At 31.2% G+C, this 18,298-nt stretch overlaps 1 protein-coding gene and 1 long non-coding RNA gene across 2 annotated transcripts; one reads left to right on the top strand and one right to left on the bottom strand.

Annotated features, from left to right (window-relative positions):
* Window positions 1-6,283: 6,283 nt before the first annotated feature.
* Window positions 6,284-9,144, top strand: LOC114422029 (probable trehalose-phosphate phosphatase J). Its single transcript, XM_028388202.1, has 12 exons — window positions 6,284-6,371; window positions 6,473-6,723; window positions 6,808-6,948; window positions 7,054-7,125; window positions 7,213-7,305; window positions 7,402-7,461; window positions 7,568-7,669; window positions 7,761-7,838; window positions 7,989-8,058; window positions 8,358-8,428; window positions 8,578-8,670; window positions 8,768-9,144. Exons 2-12 carry the CDS (start codon window positions 6,478-6,480, stop codon window positions 8,840-8,842), a joined length of 1,101 nt encoding a protein of 366 aa, XP_028244003.1. The 5' UTR covers window positions 6,284-6,371; window positions 6,473-6,477; the 3' UTR covers window positions 8,843-9,144.
* Window positions 9,145-16,179: 7,035 nt separating this feature from the next.
* Window positions 16,180-17,957, bottom strand: LOC114424491. Its single transcript, XR_003668995.1, has 2 exons — window positions 17,297-17,957; window positions 16,180-16,578 (listed from the first exon to the last, which is right to left on the bottom strand). It is a non-coding gene; the product is annotated as an uncharacterized LOC114424491 (long non-coding RNA).
* Window positions 17,958-18,298: the final 341 nt, after the last annotated feature.

The following is an 18,298-nucleotide window of genomic DNA, read 5'->3' as shown; positions in this document are numbered from 1 at the left end:
GTATATAGCTATCTAGCTAGGTTGTATAATTAAACTACTAATAAACTACGCACGCGTCTTAGTTAATTAAGAAACATTTGCGTTCAGAAACTTGACACGCAAGGAACCAGCATTGGTCAACAATTCCTCTGCTTTTCTCATTATTAACTATATATAGCTACTTCCTGTCAATTATATATAGCTACTTTGTTTAATTTAACTATGCATGCGATCTGCGTAGTGTCCTCAACGTTTTGAAATTTCCTTTTTCAGACACCAGCTCAAAGGAAGGAGAGAGATATATATGCAAACTGAAAAAGAAAATGCTTTGTGAAAAAAAAAACGGCAATAAAAGTTATCCCGTTTAATTTTTAATATATTTTTAAGATGCATATGTATATAATAAAGAATTTTTTATACCATATTTCATGTAGCAAATTTTTTAATATTTAAATAATAAATTGTAATATTCATTTGCTTTGACGATCTGATATATAGCAATTGTACCATCCCATTACATGGAAGTAATTTCAAGACCAGGTAAAGAGAACGGAACCAACAACTTGAGAACGAATCGTCTTCTATTATTTAACCATATTCTCTCTCTTTCTCGCAATTTTGATTTTGACTGATGATACGCAATGGTGATGACAGAACAAAACTACGAATTTCGAAGGGTGTAAGAATAAAAGTATAAAACTAACAAAGGAAAGAAGTGCCATGGAACAGTTTCATCTTTTTCTTTAATAAATGAGCAAAGAATTTGGATTCAAACTCGATGTGCTTAAGACTCGAGATAATATATGAGATAAGATGAAACTAATTTGATTTATTGTTATAATATATTAATTTTAACATTATATATAATAACTAAATTGTAAATTAATTTATATATTATCGTATTTTAAGAGAATCAATGTATATGAGTGTATAATATAGAATAATTTCCGATAAATTGTTATTAAAAATATAAGATACTAAAACTGGTTAGACAATATAAAATAGGACTTGAATTTTTTTTATCAAGAATTTGAAAAGGGTTGAATTAATACTGAAAATATATTTTAAATTCATTTAAATATTTTGAATAAATAAAATATGCATTAATCAGTGTAAATGTTTATTGAGTTTTATAATAAATAAATACCTTAAAAGTAATATAAAAAAATAATTATAATTGATTAACAATATAAAAACTTTACAATGATATATAATGCAAACCAATTAAAATCTTAAAATTTATACCTACTAAAAATAATTTTAATCACCAAACAAGTTGATATATCAACTAAGAAAATATATAGAATTATTTTAACTTAATTAATGTTCTTAAGTATAAAACCTAGTATATAACTATCTTAACTAATATAAACATTCTTTAAAAAAAAACTAACATAAACATAATTACTCCTTTAAAAGATATTCATGATCTCATATAAAAACTAAAATTAATTTCAGTGAGGCCAAATTAAATAAGACGACACAAGTGATATGCACTTTCAATATCAGTGAGTAATTTAAGCATGCATGGAGGCTGCTACATACTCGTTGGGACGTTGCCAAAGTGGAAAGGCCACAGTGAAACGCTTTCTTTCTTGATTCACGGCACGCGTTGTTCCTTTCCTAGTTCTTTAATTTATTCTTCATACACTCATTTTATATATATATTCATGATCAGATCATGTGCTAATGTAACCAATGGCAGACGGCCGCTGGATGTGATCGAGAATAATGCAGACCAATACTATTCTCGCGAGTTTTCGCTCTTCTGCTATAAAATTATGCATACTGTGATAAATTATTTGTTAGTTTATATAAATAAACAATTCAATGGTTTTTTTTTTTTTTATAATTTTTTATTATATTATTGATGTGTACTATGAAATGATTTTATAAATGATTAATTTCTATTGAAAAATCTGATTCATTATTTTTAGTATTTTTTAATTACATTTTTTTATTTATTCAAACTTGAGAAATTAAATCAAATATCACTTCAACTAATAACTTTTATTTTAATAGCTGAGTTTAATTTCTATAACTAATCAATATTGTAAAACTATAATTTAGTGAGGTGTTTGTTTCACCTCATGTTCGCCCTATTCCCAAAACATGAGACTGAGAATACAGATACTCGTATTTGTATATTGTATTCCGAGAAAAGTTAGATGCTTATGGTTCATGTCAATTTCGTCATTCTCATGAGTAGGGATGAGTATGTCATATTCCAATGGAAACAAGGAAGTTTTTTTTAACTACAGTAAGTAACTGCATACTTCTACTAAATTTCTTTTTTATTTTTTTTAATCAAATAAATTTTACTTTTTTTGCCATCACTAAAACCAACCAAACATATTAATGATACTAACATTCCTAGGAATATAAAATTATACAGTGAAATAAACACCCACGTACACAGTCAATCAGAAATAGGAAAAAAAATTTAAGAAAATTATTTTATCAGTCTCTTGTCAAATAGATTTGTTAGTCAACAATTTTTTTAATATTTTTTTTCTCTTCTATCTCTTTCTGGCTATCAAAATATAATTGATTATTTTTCATATTTAAAAGTAGTATGTCACAAAAATTAACAAGTACTTAATGAATAGTACCATTTTTTAAACTTGTGAATCGGTGTATTTGTCTTTAAAATGTAATCGCATGCATCGTAAATTGATGTGTATGCGGCAGCTGGTATCATTCAACGTACCATTAGTTTTCGGGGCGAGCTGCTGTTTTGCCCAACAGTTTTTCAGCGTGTCAAACTCTTCTTCTCCAAAACATGCACATATTTTTTAAAAGATAAATATTAGTCGCTATTAGGATATTCGTTAATAAATTATTTTTTTTATTAAAATATATAAATTTTTTTTTTAATTTTTTTCTGTGATCTTTAATTTTAATTTTAACTTTTTTTTATTAAGTATCCAAAATTATTTTTTTTCTCATTTTGATATCAGCATGAAAACTTAAGTTATAATAATAATAATTAAATTTAGGATCTACAATGAGAAGAAAGGGTTATTTGAGTTTTTTTAATTTTAAGGAATAAAATAAAATAAAAATAAAAAGTTTGGGACTGAATTGACCATTTACTTAAAATAATTTTTTAAGTAAATTTAGTGTAAGAGTCAAGGACTACTGAGTTTTGAAATACTTAAATCTATTTAATAAATTAATATTTCTGAATTAACAAAATTTTCATACACATAAACTAAGGAATTTCTCAAAAAAATTATAACATTTAATAAAAACCATCGTATCACTTATTATTACATAATTAATTCTATTTCTCTCTATATCTCCTAATTATAAAATAAATTGTATAAAAATAGGTCCGTGACAAAGTATAATGAAATTACGTAAACAACTTTACCATATGAAGTATTAGAAGTGTTAACGACTCATTACGTCTTATTAATTTAGATAGATTTACTCATTAGAAATTAAACAGAGTATTTTCTATCTCAGAGTACTTACTAAGAAAAACAATTAATTAACCTTTTGATATATTCAAATTTATTTAGAAGATTGATACTTTTCAACAAAATTTTTTTATATAGATCATGCAAAAATAAGTTCAAATATAGTTTATACATGACAACGGTATATAGCCAATAGTATATAACCTATTCAAAATATTTTTTATCAGTATTTTTTATACCAAATTAGAGCCAATAGTAGTTTTTATACAATAGTATGCAACATATTCAAAAACTTGTCAGTATTTTTATACCAAAATATTTTTTCTCATCTAAAATATCATTTACTTATACATTTAAACTAATTATTTTCATTATTTGTTAGATTAATTATTCTTATCCAAACTATTAAACTTTAATTAATTCAACATATTTAAAATAATTACTAGTTTTATTTATTTTTAGAATATATATTCATTTTTAATTATAAAATTAAGTTCCACCACCCCCCCGCCCCCCCCCCCCCCCAAAAAAAAAACCTAACATATTCGCTTCCTTTTTAAAGTCCCACTTGTAATGAATAGTACTCCTTAGAAAACTATCTTTTTTTTTTTTCTGAATTCCTTAAAAACTATCTAATTGCATTGGATGAATGTTTTAAAAATGAATAAAATTAGGCATTATTTCATTTAGTTTAAAGTCTCGTTTATATTTATTATATAACTAGATAAAAATAAGTCCCAATTTTAGCGCCGCGTACAAAAGAAAGAGGCAGACGTTCTATCCCCATTCTCTCCCCACCGAAAAAATATAAGCCAAGTGAAAATACACTTTTGTAGTTTGGCTTTTATATCTAATTAGCATGGATGTAAATACCTTTCAAATATAAATATATTAATTATATAAATCAATTTTTTGTCATATTTTTTTAATTAATAAAGTTAATATAAATATATTAAAAATAAGATTTAATTTTATGTAAATTTGAAAATAAGAATATAGTTATAACAATAATATTCTGAAGGCAATTAGATTTATTAAAATATAAAAATATTTAATGTGATTTTAAATATAATACCATATTTATAAAAACAATAAATTTAATATAATTTAAATTCGATGATAATAACGTACTCATAATAGCAATAACTTAATGTTTTTAAAAGGTATATATAATCTTAAAAAATTAATCCCACTCTTTTAAGTTTGTGTGAATAACTAATTTATCTGTGTAACAAAGGAAGAGAAAAATATAAAAAGTCAGTTAATCATAAAATGAAGAAAGTGAGAATCTTAAACCTTATTGTTAACAGTTTTCCAAAAGGATTTTCTGTTTTGTGAATTTTGTTTTGTCTCTCAAGCATATTTTGAAAGTGTTTATCTGTTAAGCACATTTCTATTTTTTTTTAGTTTGTTTATTGGGCATTTGAATAGAACACTTGAAACAAAATGCAAAAAAAAAAAAAAAAATCTATCAAGGGTTTCTATCATTTAGTTTTAAAAACAAATTTGAAAACTTATATATTTTGAATGAAAAAAAAAGTTGATTTCTAAGTAGTGTAGTATTGTTTAAAAAAATATAAAGCAAAAATAAATGACAAAAAAAAATCAAATGAGGCCCTATTATTCTCTGAAACGAGTACTCAAAATTATTACACAAGAATATATATTTGCCCCATTTTATTATATGATTTTTTTAGATAACAAGAGATTATTATATGATTTTTTTTATTATGTTACGTTGTGTAAAGTATATACTGGTTTTGTGAATTTCTTTTTCTAATCACAATTTCTTTTAGGTGATTACATTTTATTTGTCATATACAAAGTTGAAACTTTATATCTTAAAGGGTCTTAACTCAATTTCACTTTGTCTAACATGTTATTTTATGAATTTAACAAGTAAACATTAATATAAAAAAAAATATTACTAATCAATAATAAAGCATCTTTTAAAATAATTATTGTACAAGCTAAACAAACTTATATATGTCACGGTTTTGTGAGTGAATGATAATATAGAATACCATTTCCATTTGTGTATTTATATTATTCTCACTATATATAAAAAAATTACAAATTTAATTAAATATTGAATATTAATACTACCCCACTCCAAAGTGCCGTGGCAGGAAGCCCCGGTGAAATAGTCGGCTAAGGGATGTCGGCCACGTGGAGATATTTTATTTTATTTTATTTCCTAGCCTAGTTGGGAAAGAAAAAGAAAGAATAGAAGAGTAATAATATTGTGTCACTTCATGAATGAAATTAATAACTTGGTGCTCTATGCCTTTGTTTTGTTCGGTGACTTGGTGGACCTGGAATTGAGTAGCAATTATACAAACACCAACACCATCTGGCATCTGTTCCAAACAAAAATGCGTGTTTGATAAACGCTTGGCTTGACACAAATAATTAAAAATTAGAAATAAACTTATAATCTTTATATAGGTGTGGATTTAAGTTTTTTTGATACCACTTTTTTCAAAGGAAGATCCTCTTGCAGCCGAAAAACTAGTTAAATAATTATAACAAGATGAAATTGCTTGCAGTTTTAATTTGTGCACTGATCTTCTAAGTGAATTTCTGATGACACTTAAAAATATAATGTTTTATGGGATAGTATTTGGAGTGTCTTTTTATTCTGGTATTTTGATATAAAAAAAATGTCTGTTTGATTAATCATATTTTAAAACAATAATAACGCAATAATTTATTGATTAAAAAAAATGAAAGTTGGTGGTGAAATTGAGAGGAAAACGCAAGGGAGTATGGTATGTGGCGGGGACCTGAAGGATATCGGGGTAGGGGTGTGGGACCAAGCGTGGGTCCCAGCAGGGTTTATAACAAGTATAAATAAAAGCTAGGGGCTGTGTCATCTCCCCCACACATACCATACTCTCTCTTCTCTTCCATCCCTGTGATCTTTTCGCCTCTCTGTTCAGGGCTCAAATATAACAAAACATTAAGGTTCAATACCTTAACTTTCCTTCATATCCTCAAACTGATGCACACATATGTGCCTACTCTATAGTATTCACAATATCATAATAATTTGCTTCTATCTGCAGTGAAAATGACGCAGAATGCAATAGTGTCCAAGACAAAATCCGGGATCAAGGGGGACATAGCCGTGGCACAGAAGCCACTGGCGGCGCCGCCGCCGCCGGGGTACATTCCCATTCCGAGGAGGAGGGTTTTGAAGAACCTCGAAATCAATGGAGGACAAAGAATTAATGCATGGGTTGATTCCATGAGAGCCTCTTCTCCAACCAATTCCAAATCCACCTCTTCTCTCGCAGAAGAACACAGCTCTTGGATTGTGAGAACCACGTATATATATAAATATATATTGAACCACTAATGGATCCGATCTTGTTCTAAACGCATGTTCTTTGTTAAACAGCTTCGCCACCCTTCAGCATTAGACATGTTTGAGCAAATTATGGATGCGTCCAGGGGAAAGCAAATTGTCATGTTCCTCGACTATGATGGTACTTTGTCGCCTATTGTTGATGACCCAGACCATGCTTTCATGTCGGATTCGGTTAGTATTATGCTTACAATTATTGAGCACATCATAATATCATATCATATAATATACATATAATTTGGTGGCTAACGTGCATATGGTATTGTCACATGATGACAGATGAGGAGAACGGTGAGGAAACTTGCAAGGTGTTTTCCTACTGCTATAGTTACCGGCAGATGCAAAGACAAGGTATGCTTTGCCTTTTAATTTCAACAACTCTTCCCTTTTCTTTTTGGGAAAAAAAGGAGTAATTTGGTGTCCTTTTGCAAAAAATAGGTTTACAGTTTTGTTCGCTTGGCTGAGCTATATTATGCTGGAAGCCATGGCATGGATATTCAAGGGCCAACAAGAGACTGCAAATACAGCAAAGTGAGTGAAGACAACTAACTGTAGGGCAATATAGTAAGGCCATGATTTTTCTTTAGAAAAAAAATATATTAATTTTAGTTTGATTATGATTTGCAGGACAAAGGAGAGCCAGTTCTTTTTCAACCTGCCAGTGAATTTCTTCCCATGATTGATGAGGTTGGTCAATTTTACATGCCTCCTCTGCTCATCCTAATACTTCTTTAATTTTAAAAATTATAGTAAATAAAAGTTTCTTTCTTTCTTTCTTTGTACCAATTTTCAGGTGCACCAACAATTAGTTGAGAAAATGAAATCAATTCCTGGAGCCAAGGTGGAGAACAATAAGTTCTGCTGTTCTGTTCATTTTCGCTGCGTTGATGAAAAGGTACATAAACTTTAAAGACATAATGCATACTATGGCTGCCACAAAATTGTGATTTGGACTTTGGCTGAGTTAAGTGTCATCATATACACAGAAATGGAGTGAACTGGCACAAGAAGTGAGATCAGTATTAAAAGAGTACCCGAAGCTTCGTCTTAACCAAGGAAGGAAGGTGGGCCATTGTTTTATTTTCTCTTTCTTGTTATTTAGTACTTTGTTTATGTGGTGGGGTATTTGATTTAGTTTAAAGATAGCTTTGAAAGGAGGATTAAGAATAAGAAAGGAGAGATGTCTCACTTTCAATTACATTTGTTTATTACAGGTATTGGAGATTCGTCCATCTATTAAATGGGACAAAGGAAAGGCGCTGGAATTTTTGTTAGAGTCACTTGGTAGGTTTTAATCCAATCCAATGCATTTGTATTCTTCGATCGTTTTATTTGTCACAAGCAATGCATATATTGAACAACATAATAATTGCACAAAGTCACACATAAGCCACTGTTGAGGACCAGTAGTTGGATAATTCTTCCAAGTGTTTGACCATTACAAACAACTAAGACGACGACACCCACACCCTGTGGGATTAATTTATTCACTGAAAGATTGTTTTATAACCACATGCTTCTAAATATATAGTAATTTTTTATATTTGTCAATTGATATCTAAAAAATTAATCGTTTTCAACAGGATTTGCCAACTGTAACGATGTCTTTCCTGTTTACATTGGAGACGATAAAACCGATGAAGATGCATTCAAGGTATCCAATGATCTTAATCTATTTTTATTCATTTGTTATTTCTCTAAAAAAAATACTGCCTAGTTAGAGTTAATATATTATGTTTGTTAGTAGATTTTTTGGGATAATTTGAACTAACTAATGGTTTTTAATTGTTTTATGATAAGCAGAAATTAAGAGACAGAGGACAAGGTTCTGGGATTCTTGTCTCGAAATTTCCAAAGGACACTAGTGCATCATACTCTTTACAAGAACCAAACGAGGCAAGTATTATTTGATTAATTCCCTTATTTCATCTATTTTTGCGTAAAATATATCTGTTTATTTGTTTACTTATATTCATCTGTTTGTTTCATGCAGGTGATGGATTTCCTTCAACGTTTGGTTGAGTGGAAACAAGTATCCCTCCGACTCAGAACACGTTCTCGGGTGTAAATGGATAGAATGATAATGTACATCCCTACCCTGCCAAAAAAATGGAGATCAGCTAGGGTAGCATATAGGACCCTTTTTTCTATGTTTTGTTCAGATTAGAACAGAGAACAAAAATGTATGGAAAAAGGAAAGACAAAAGTGTCTTTCTGAGTTTGAAGCGCGTCTACGTTGATGTAATTAGCCACGTAGTTTGTGTAGTACAGGGGAAAAGTCTCTGTTGCATCAAATGTAATTCTGAATGGATTAATTTTGTACTTTTCCAAATATGATAATATATATTACAAGTTACGTATCTAACAATATATATTGTATACTCTTAAGTTCTGAGTCGTGACATGCTTAGTAAAGTCTCACAATCATGGCTTGCATGCTCGTACGAATTGGTCTTCGTTAAATGGTAAAATAACATTGGAAATACCGTCGCTAACAGAATTTTGGAAAAACATGGCTGTATTTTTACGATGCACTACATGAGCAAAGAACTAATTAATTAGACTGATGTCATCTTAATGAGTGTATGAAATAATGATACTATGATAGTCTTTTGGCCTATGGGGCAAGAGGTAAAAGGCTTAAGTTCGTTTCATATCTAATCATTTGCTTTTAATTGAAAAAAACAGGAAAAAAAAAATAAAAGTAGGGAGAAAGGGCAAGTGTAAACCGAAGCAGTTCTTTATAGACAATTATTCAGCCTATAAATGCTCTTTGTAATTATTGATTTATTCTCAATTATTGGTTTCGTTCTCTGCAATATAAATGATTTCATAATGAAGGTTACACAAACCTTAATGGACATTCTTCTTTTGGAAAACAATTGATTGTGCTAGCTAAACTTATTGTGGATTAAAAGTCTATAATATTTTATTCATAGTTGGCTGCATTATACATAGCCATGTCAAAAAAGAAAGGCTGTCTATCCCTACGTACAATCATCCACTTGTGTGGTGCTTAGGACCACTGATGGCACGTGAATAACAAATCAGAACTTATATGCAATAGCAGGAAAAACGGGTTTCCAATATCTCAGTAAGAAATCCTTAATGTGGAGATAAGATCATCATCACCATCAATGATTGGGTGCTTGGAGATTCAGGTAATAAGCGTAAGAGGGGCCCTCATGGACTTGGCTTATTAGAATATTTCTATCCTGTATCTGAAGCTGACTCAAAAGTAGTAGTTGTGGGCTAGACTCTTTTGGTGCTCAAAAAATTCAATTCTATGCTGTCATTATTCAACGCTTGAATCAATATCTCTTGTCCATGCCAGATACACTCCCATAGCTTTCTCTCTGTAATGCAGTATACTGACAAGTCTGTACTCCTTTGAGTATTGGCAATTATATCATGGATTCGTTTATAGTACCATAAACCCAATAAGATATGCTCATAAGCATCAGAAATTGGACTAAGAATATATATGTAGTCAGAAAATTAAATACCTCTCTAGGCTCTGGTATAGCCATAAATTAATATGTCTGTACACTACATCGATCCATGTTCTATTTTAGATCAATAATGCAGTATACTAACTATTCTGTACTTCTTTGAGTATTGGCAATTATGTCATCGATTCATATATATTACCATAAACCCAATAGAGAGATATGCATATGCTCACAAGCATCAGAAAATGGACTAAAAGTAGTAGACGTAGTGAGAAAATTAAAACCTCTAGTATAGCCATCAATATGTGTCTGTTGTACACTACATCCATGTTGTTTGATTTTAGATCAATAATTGGTGAAGCAAGAGAAGATTAAAGTAACATTTTAGAAATTTTGGTAGTAAGACCAATAAAATGAAGTCTTTGGTTGATTCTAGATCCATAATTTGTTTACTTTACATTGAATGTCAGTAACTAGGCCTTTAGCAATTATTTATATAGAGATGCTAGGTTAGATAATTAGGTTCTAGAATCACATGCAGCTTGGCGATAAAATAGGAAAGGAGGCTTCGTGTCCCGTATATAGAAAAGGTGTTTCATTTTGCATATTGATAACAGAAACCGATGCTCAATATTTTCTAAAGGAAAGGGAAGAAAGGTTTGGGAGAAATGCATTACATTTGGGTGTCCACTATCTTATGTATCAATTGCCTGCTTTGTTTAAGTAGGTATTCGAGGTGGTACCATATAGTATAATAATAATAAGACATGGCCAAAACTAATACTATAAAAAACTAACAATCACAAATCATGTGAAGTGACCAGAGATATTATACACATGCATAAAGCTTGGTGCCTGCCCGTGTTCTTGAAACAAGAAACACACAAAAAAGCTAAGCCATAATGTAATGATCGAGACTCTGTAAGGTTATGGCTTAGATTCTAGCGTGCTATGCACATATAGCAAAGTTAGGAAAAAAGAAAAGAAGAGAGAAACAGGGACTGGCCGAATAATTGGTGCTTAAGTTCTAAGGAACCCACTTCTTTATTTGTTTGTTTTGTTTTTTTGGCCATGAAGTAACTCACTTAGGGCGAAAGGGAATCTAATAAATGAGAAGGGGGGCTTTCGAATTAAATTGAGTTCATAAGGAGGACAATGAAGGTTAAACTTTTGGTTAGGGAATCTACATGGTTGAATGAAGAGTTGGAATCCACTCAAAAGGAGATGTTTGATGGGAGGAATAACATAACATAGATATTTGGAATAGAGACACCAACATGGCTCCAACCTTTGACAACGCTCAGCTGTTAATTTGTGTCGGACGTGGAAAGATGGAGTCCACCAGATTGAATTAAACTAAGATTTTGAAAGTTTCAATTATTGGCCAAAAGCGAACATCATTTCTATGCCATTTGTCTTCTCTCTTTTTCACTAACTACGCCTTTCTAATATATTCCCCCCTTCTCCATCTCCTCTTGAGTTGTGGCTCGTGATCTTAGGAGGAGATAAAAAAATTAATGGTTTTAGTATCACTATTATATATACTAACTACTCTTGCTCCCACCAACCCCAACCTGGCTAGTAGTTGAAAACTATAAAAAGAAAAAATAATTATAACTATGGTAACAGCAACAGGATCATATCAAATCCATATTCGGGTAAGCGATGGAAAACCATATTATATGTTCTATAGTGGTATAAAACGTATGGTTAAATACACATTTTAATTTCATTCAACTGAGGCAACATTTTCTTATTCTTTTTTACGAACCTCTGATTGGACTGAAACATCTACTACAGTATAAACTAAACACATAATCAAATTAATTATTGTGAATCCGGATCACACGCAGTAGTAGAGTCACAACACATAACAAAAATAAAGCAGCAGCATCGGGAAGATTGGGAAATAGGAACATTGGCATTATAAGGTGTCAGAGGTTGTGCTGGTTATTAATGGTCCTGTAGTACACGTGTTAGGTTCTTGGGAAAGGAAAGATGCAAAATTGTTACACGTGTGATAGTTAGGGGAATCGGTCCCCGCATAGAGGGTTGAGCCCACATATGACTGCTGCCGTGGTTTGGTTTGTGAATGGAATACTTATACCATACCAGTGGTGTGACTGTGTGAGCATGTTAAATGTACATAAACTATAGTAGTATATATTATGAGGAATAAAATAAGGCATTGTAGTGGGTTAGCTAGGTTGAGCCATGCATTGTTGGATACGCTACACGCCTAGGCCACATGGGTATCCATGTGACCCAAGATGCCCTGGTATTGGGGAGCAGAGCAATGATGCTGTTCTGCTGAAGGGTCACTGGTTATGAACTGTTAACACGTTCTGAAACTCATACGAACGTTTGAAAGTGCAAACATTAATTCAGGATATATGTGCCGCAAGGGGATTGGTGCTGTGGTGGATCATACCTTGTATCTTGTGCATCTTTTATTTTCTTACTATGTTACGTACTGTTGCTGCTGCATATTGATTACAACACGGGAAAAAACACACATAAAAATATTTCTCTGCTATGACAATCCATGATCTACGTCAACCAGTGTGATGAACGCGATACTGGTTATACGCAAATCACAGATTCTTTATCGTCATGTTCTGAAGCTCACACACCAAAAAAATAACAATATCACTGAACGTGATTTATGATTAACAAATTTTGGATTTCTGCTGTGAATAATAATAATATTCTGGACCTAAACCAGCCATATACCTCCATTATATAACTTTGGCACCTTGGTCACTTTAACATCTCAGCCACACACCATGGCATCAGTTATGTAATCAATAAATAGTGAAAATTCAGAGATTTTTAGTTATAGGAATAATATCTGTTTTAAATTATAAGGATAATTTATAACTATACATATCTGACTAAAGAATATGTGTATTATATTAAAAAAATATTATTATCCAAAAAAGTATTAAAAATTTTACAATCTTATTTAATTAAAAATTATTATATATGTGATTAAATTTGTTTATTTTTACAATAACTTTATATAAAGTCATGCTATAATGATATCTAATTGATTAATAACATAAATCTTTTTTTTACCGAAATGTATAAAGTTTAAATTTATATTATATTAAGAAAAGTTGTAGGGAGAGTTTACTCCCACATTAATAAACATGGATGGATCTATTCCTAAAAATGAATAGATAATCAACTTTGATTTAATCTCACATTCTCATCAGCATCACCTATTATTCCACTCTCATGAGAGTATATACGTATAGCACCATTAGATATCTCATATGAGATATGTTCTCTTTTCTAAATCATTCCACGATCTCATTAAGTAGTGTGTTCAAACACATTGAACGTGGAACTTCTCCTTGACGAAACCACTAAAGCAACCTCCAAGATTAATGAAGCTGTCGCTCTGACCGGGTAAGTTGAAACTTGAAACTGAACAAATAATAATAATAATAATAATGAATAGATAACAGAAGAACTAGACACGTACGAGTGCTCAAAACTGGCCAAACAGTAATCACAACGGAAAAGAAATAAAAGATTGTTTTCTTGTTCGTTTCCGGTTACAATGAATTCTCCCGCGAAAAAAAGGTTTCCCCACTCCATAAGAAAGTCGGTTTGTTTTAATTAAAGTAGCAATATAATAGAAACTTTCAAAATGATTAAACTAAATTAAAGCGCGCCTTCTTTTTGGTTAACTGGCCTGCCCTAAAAGGAGATTAATTAGTACTACTTTTTTATAATCAAAACACATGCATTGTCCTTCCATCACTTTGTTCTTTTAAGTACATCATATGCAATTAAATACATTAATCATTCTTACTTTTTGTAAGAATCCCTTCACACTCTCTAAATGAGAGAATATATTTCTAAAATAATATCGAGCATCAAATTGAACATTTTTTTCTATTTTTATTTTGAACGAATGCATGTTTTAATGAATATGAGTTATTATCACTTGGGCCAGCACAAATTTAAAAGCAGGCAAATTATAATTAATGATGTATTTTGGTTCTTTTGGGTACACAAACCAGCAACTAAGTGATTTTCTTATTAACTGAAAATGGGTAACAAAAGAAACTCGATGATGTGTTTTAAAATCAAAATAAATATATATTTAATGGTAGATATTTTTGGCTCAGATGATAACAATTAATATTTGGAATGAAATTTCACCTTTATCAATATAAAATTATTAAAATAAAAATTTATATATATATATATATATATATAATATAATATTGATCAAGTGAGAAAAATTATTTTTATATACAAAAAGGTAAATTGATGCATGTATATCTATATATTGTAACAAAGCCCTCCTTTCTCTGTGTATAGAGAGATGCACGTTAATTATCTGGTTACACTATAATATGGATAAATGAGTTTCACACATTCACTACATATGATTAACCTTATTTTATAACGTGAAAGACGCCATCAAATATCCTAATATGATTAACCTTACAAATGTAAAGCTAGGCATCCTTCTTTTTGATTTAGCACCTTATGAACTTGCACAAGACTTTGTTTCTCTCCCTTATTCTTGCAAATTTGTCTGCATATTTCCTTCAGATTGCTCTTATATACTTCATTGGATTGAGGTACCAATTGGCATGCAAAAGGATTAAGTATTTTTGGGGCGCGCTTTAGCATTTAGCCAGGACTAGAATATGATTTTCACCATCTCTTAACATTTCTCTCCTTTCCATAATGTACTAATAAACCTGGCCAAAAAATTTGCATTCTCTCACTCTCATTGAATATCAACATTGCAAAACCACACAATTTCATTCTCCTTTAGCCAATAGCCCAATGCCATTCATTCACTCTTTTACTCTTTAATAACACTAGCATCTAGGTGTCCAATACTGCATACACCTCATTTTCCATTGCCAATAACCACTTCTAATTATATGACTAAATTACAATATTCAACAGTACATGTTCACAATTACTTTTCAAAAATTTGCGCAACAAACTCCACATCTTTGAATGTCCACAACATCGCAATGCAGTTACTGATACAGTGATACCTATTTACAATACTATTTAACCATATTCTCCTTAACTCCGAACTTTGTTTCACAAATCATCAAACTTCATTGTTAAACAAATTACCCTGTTAATACCTTCTATCTGCAGCTATACTGTTCACATTTCCTTTCTATTCCTTTCAAATGTACCATTGCTATACACAATATCCGTAGTCATTAATTAGGTAGTCCTATACAGAATACAGTTTCACCAAAACAAGCAAAATTAGAAAAATGTTCACAATCAAGTGTGGCTAAAAGCAGAGCAATCAAATGTTCTCACCTTTGTATCCTTAGATTGATTATTTGGACCAATTAAAGTGGCTTTAATCAGGAATATATACTATCCATGTTTGTAGACTATTCATCAAATAAAAATAGAAAAAATGTTCAACATCAAGTGTGGCTAAAAGCAGAAAATAAAGGAAACACACCACTATCTCACAGAGAGGGATCTGTTTTTGTATCTTTAGATTGATGATTTGGACAAATTAAAGAAGTTTTAATCAAAGTTGTTAACTGATTGATAAGTATATCAATTTTATCACAAATAGTAAAAATTAGAATGAAAGACCGACTGTTGAGTCCTATGTTGGGGCCTAACATGCCTAACTACCTTTGATGCAATATTAATGATTTTTTCTATTAAATGTTTTCTTAATTTTTATCCTCACCACAATAAAGAGCGTAATTTATGTATTATCTCTCTCAAATCTCTTTGCAAAGATGAAATCATAAACAACATTAAGTAGTATAAAGTTGTATGTAGAGGCACAACAAAGTCACTTTATCCCTAGCAATGCAATGTTGAGATGTCATTTCTCAGTTCTTTAAACATTACCATTTCCCAATGAATAACCCCTAAAAACAGATGCATAAATAGTCAAACCACACAATAGCAATGAAAAACAAAAAAGAAACAACAACAGAAATTGAAATTGAAATTGCATTAATAATTAAGAAGAGCAGTTACATTAGAAGGGCACTGGCTGCTAGGCTCCAACAGAGGAGTTTAACCTCTCATAGTCATGAAAAACTTTACCCTTCAGAGATTAATGAAAGAAATGATTGGATGACTAGTAATAAGAAAATGGGGAATGACTAAGGAAAGAGGGTTTCCCCTAAAGGAGAGGCTCAAGCTTTGAATTTCTGCACTGGAGAGCTCTCATACTTGATGTGTCTTCTCTTCCTACTCCTTTTATAGGCCTGAGGTAGGCTACTTTTCACGCCGACTTCGCGCTGCATGCACATCTGTGCATTAAACACGCATTGAACTTTTCCTCATGAGCCTTCTCGCGCTAAGTCTGACTTGCACACTAAGCAAGAGTTACGCTCTGAGTGAGACTTCATGCTAGACTTACTAATTTAGTAGTTAGATGAGCTCAATATTAAATACTATCTTCTTATGAACTTATGATATACCTCAACATAAATTAAAGGCATTCAACCGCATATGAGAAGTGGCCGATAAAAAAAACCGCATATGAGAAGCGGAATCCTCAATAAAATAATGCAGAAATTGATATTTGATCTCTAATATTAATGCCACCAGTAAGGTTGATGTTGCAGTAACCATATCTCATGAAACATATTTTATCATTACAGGATCACAATCTTTGTTTTTTAATCTTAACAGGCCAAAGCTTTGTAAATTGGACCCGCCGTCTGAATAACACATGTAATTTTATGAAAGAAATAATTAAGTTCTTAGTCTAAAAAATTTTCATATTTTTAAATTTTAATCCTAAATAACATATTGACTGGTTTCTGAGACTGTGAAATGTTATTTTTAATTATTTAACTGGAGTTCAATTTCTAGCAACTAAAAATCATCTAGAAAATACCAAAAACTGAAGTATTCCTATTATAGTAGAAAATTTAAAGAACACAGACACCATCAGCTAGAATTTCCGACCTTTGCGGATCTCATTTGCTTTCCCTTTCTCCAGATCTTTTTATGTCCAAATTTTGCAAATCCAAAATAGTACTCAAATACATATTCCAAACTAGATTTTTGAATGCTTTTACCTTTACCTTTTAAAATCCTTTCTGCCTTCTGTTTTTTCCTCTTTAAGAATTCCTCCAATTGATTCCACTTCCGTTTCCGCAACTCTGATGAGTAAATTCGACCCCCACCCAATAACATTGTTCCTCATTCCATGTTTCATATTAAATTGAAATCCAAACAAAAAGAAATGAAATTACAGTGAGTGTACTGAACGACAACAAAGAAGCAAATTGTATGGATCTGGAAGGAGGAGAAAGAGCATGGTCGCGAGGGAGGAAGAAGATGGAGGGGATCCCTGCGGCAGCGCAGTAGGCGGTGGAAGCGGAGATCGATTCCACGATCTCGAGTTAGAATATACTCACGCGCCGCTGCTCTGCTTGCCACCGACGAGGGATACGATTCGTGCATGGTTGAATACCTCGCCGTTGGCAAGCTCGACAAACCTCTCTCTCTCGATAAGACTTCGACTTCACAAAATTCAAAGTTTGAGCTTGAATCTGATTTTTCGCTTAACACAAAAAGTTCTTGATGATTGTTTAACTCAAAATTTGGGTCTGAATCTGGAAAATCTTGTGAGAGAAGTGGACGAAAGAGGTAAATAATCTTGAAAAGGGGAGATCAATTTCTGGCGGGTTTTAGCCGCAAGAAATTGTTTTCTCGTTTCAAACAGTCAACTACGCATATTTTGATGGCCTTTTTAACCCTTAAAATTTGAACCATTAAAATAATTTTTAAAAAATAACACGAAAAAAACTTTGACCAATCAACATTTTATTTCAAAACTAAAATCCGAAATATAAAAAGGTTTTGGGACTAAAAGATTACATCAACGATGTAACGCTTTAAGGAATATGCTTTTACCATATAAATAAATATTCCTCAATTTCTAAATCCAGGATAACGATGAGATCGAAGCTTTTAGCCTTTTACCATATTATATAATGGCTAGCTTGTTATATATTCTCCTAACTACATGGCATGCCAAGATATCACTAATATGTTTAATGTCCACGGTTGTTTCTGTTAAG

The sequence above is a fragment of the Glycine soja genome, chromosome 8 (assembly GCF_004193775.1).
Source record: "Glycine soja cultivar W05 chromosome 8, ASM419377v2, whole genome shotgun sequence".
Classification (NCBI taxonomy): Eukaryota; Viridiplantae; Streptophyta; class Magnoliopsida; order Fabales; family Fabaceae; genus Glycine; species Glycine soja.
Note: the sequence above shows the minus strand (reverse complement) of the source record. Positions and strands in the feature narration are given on the sequence as shown.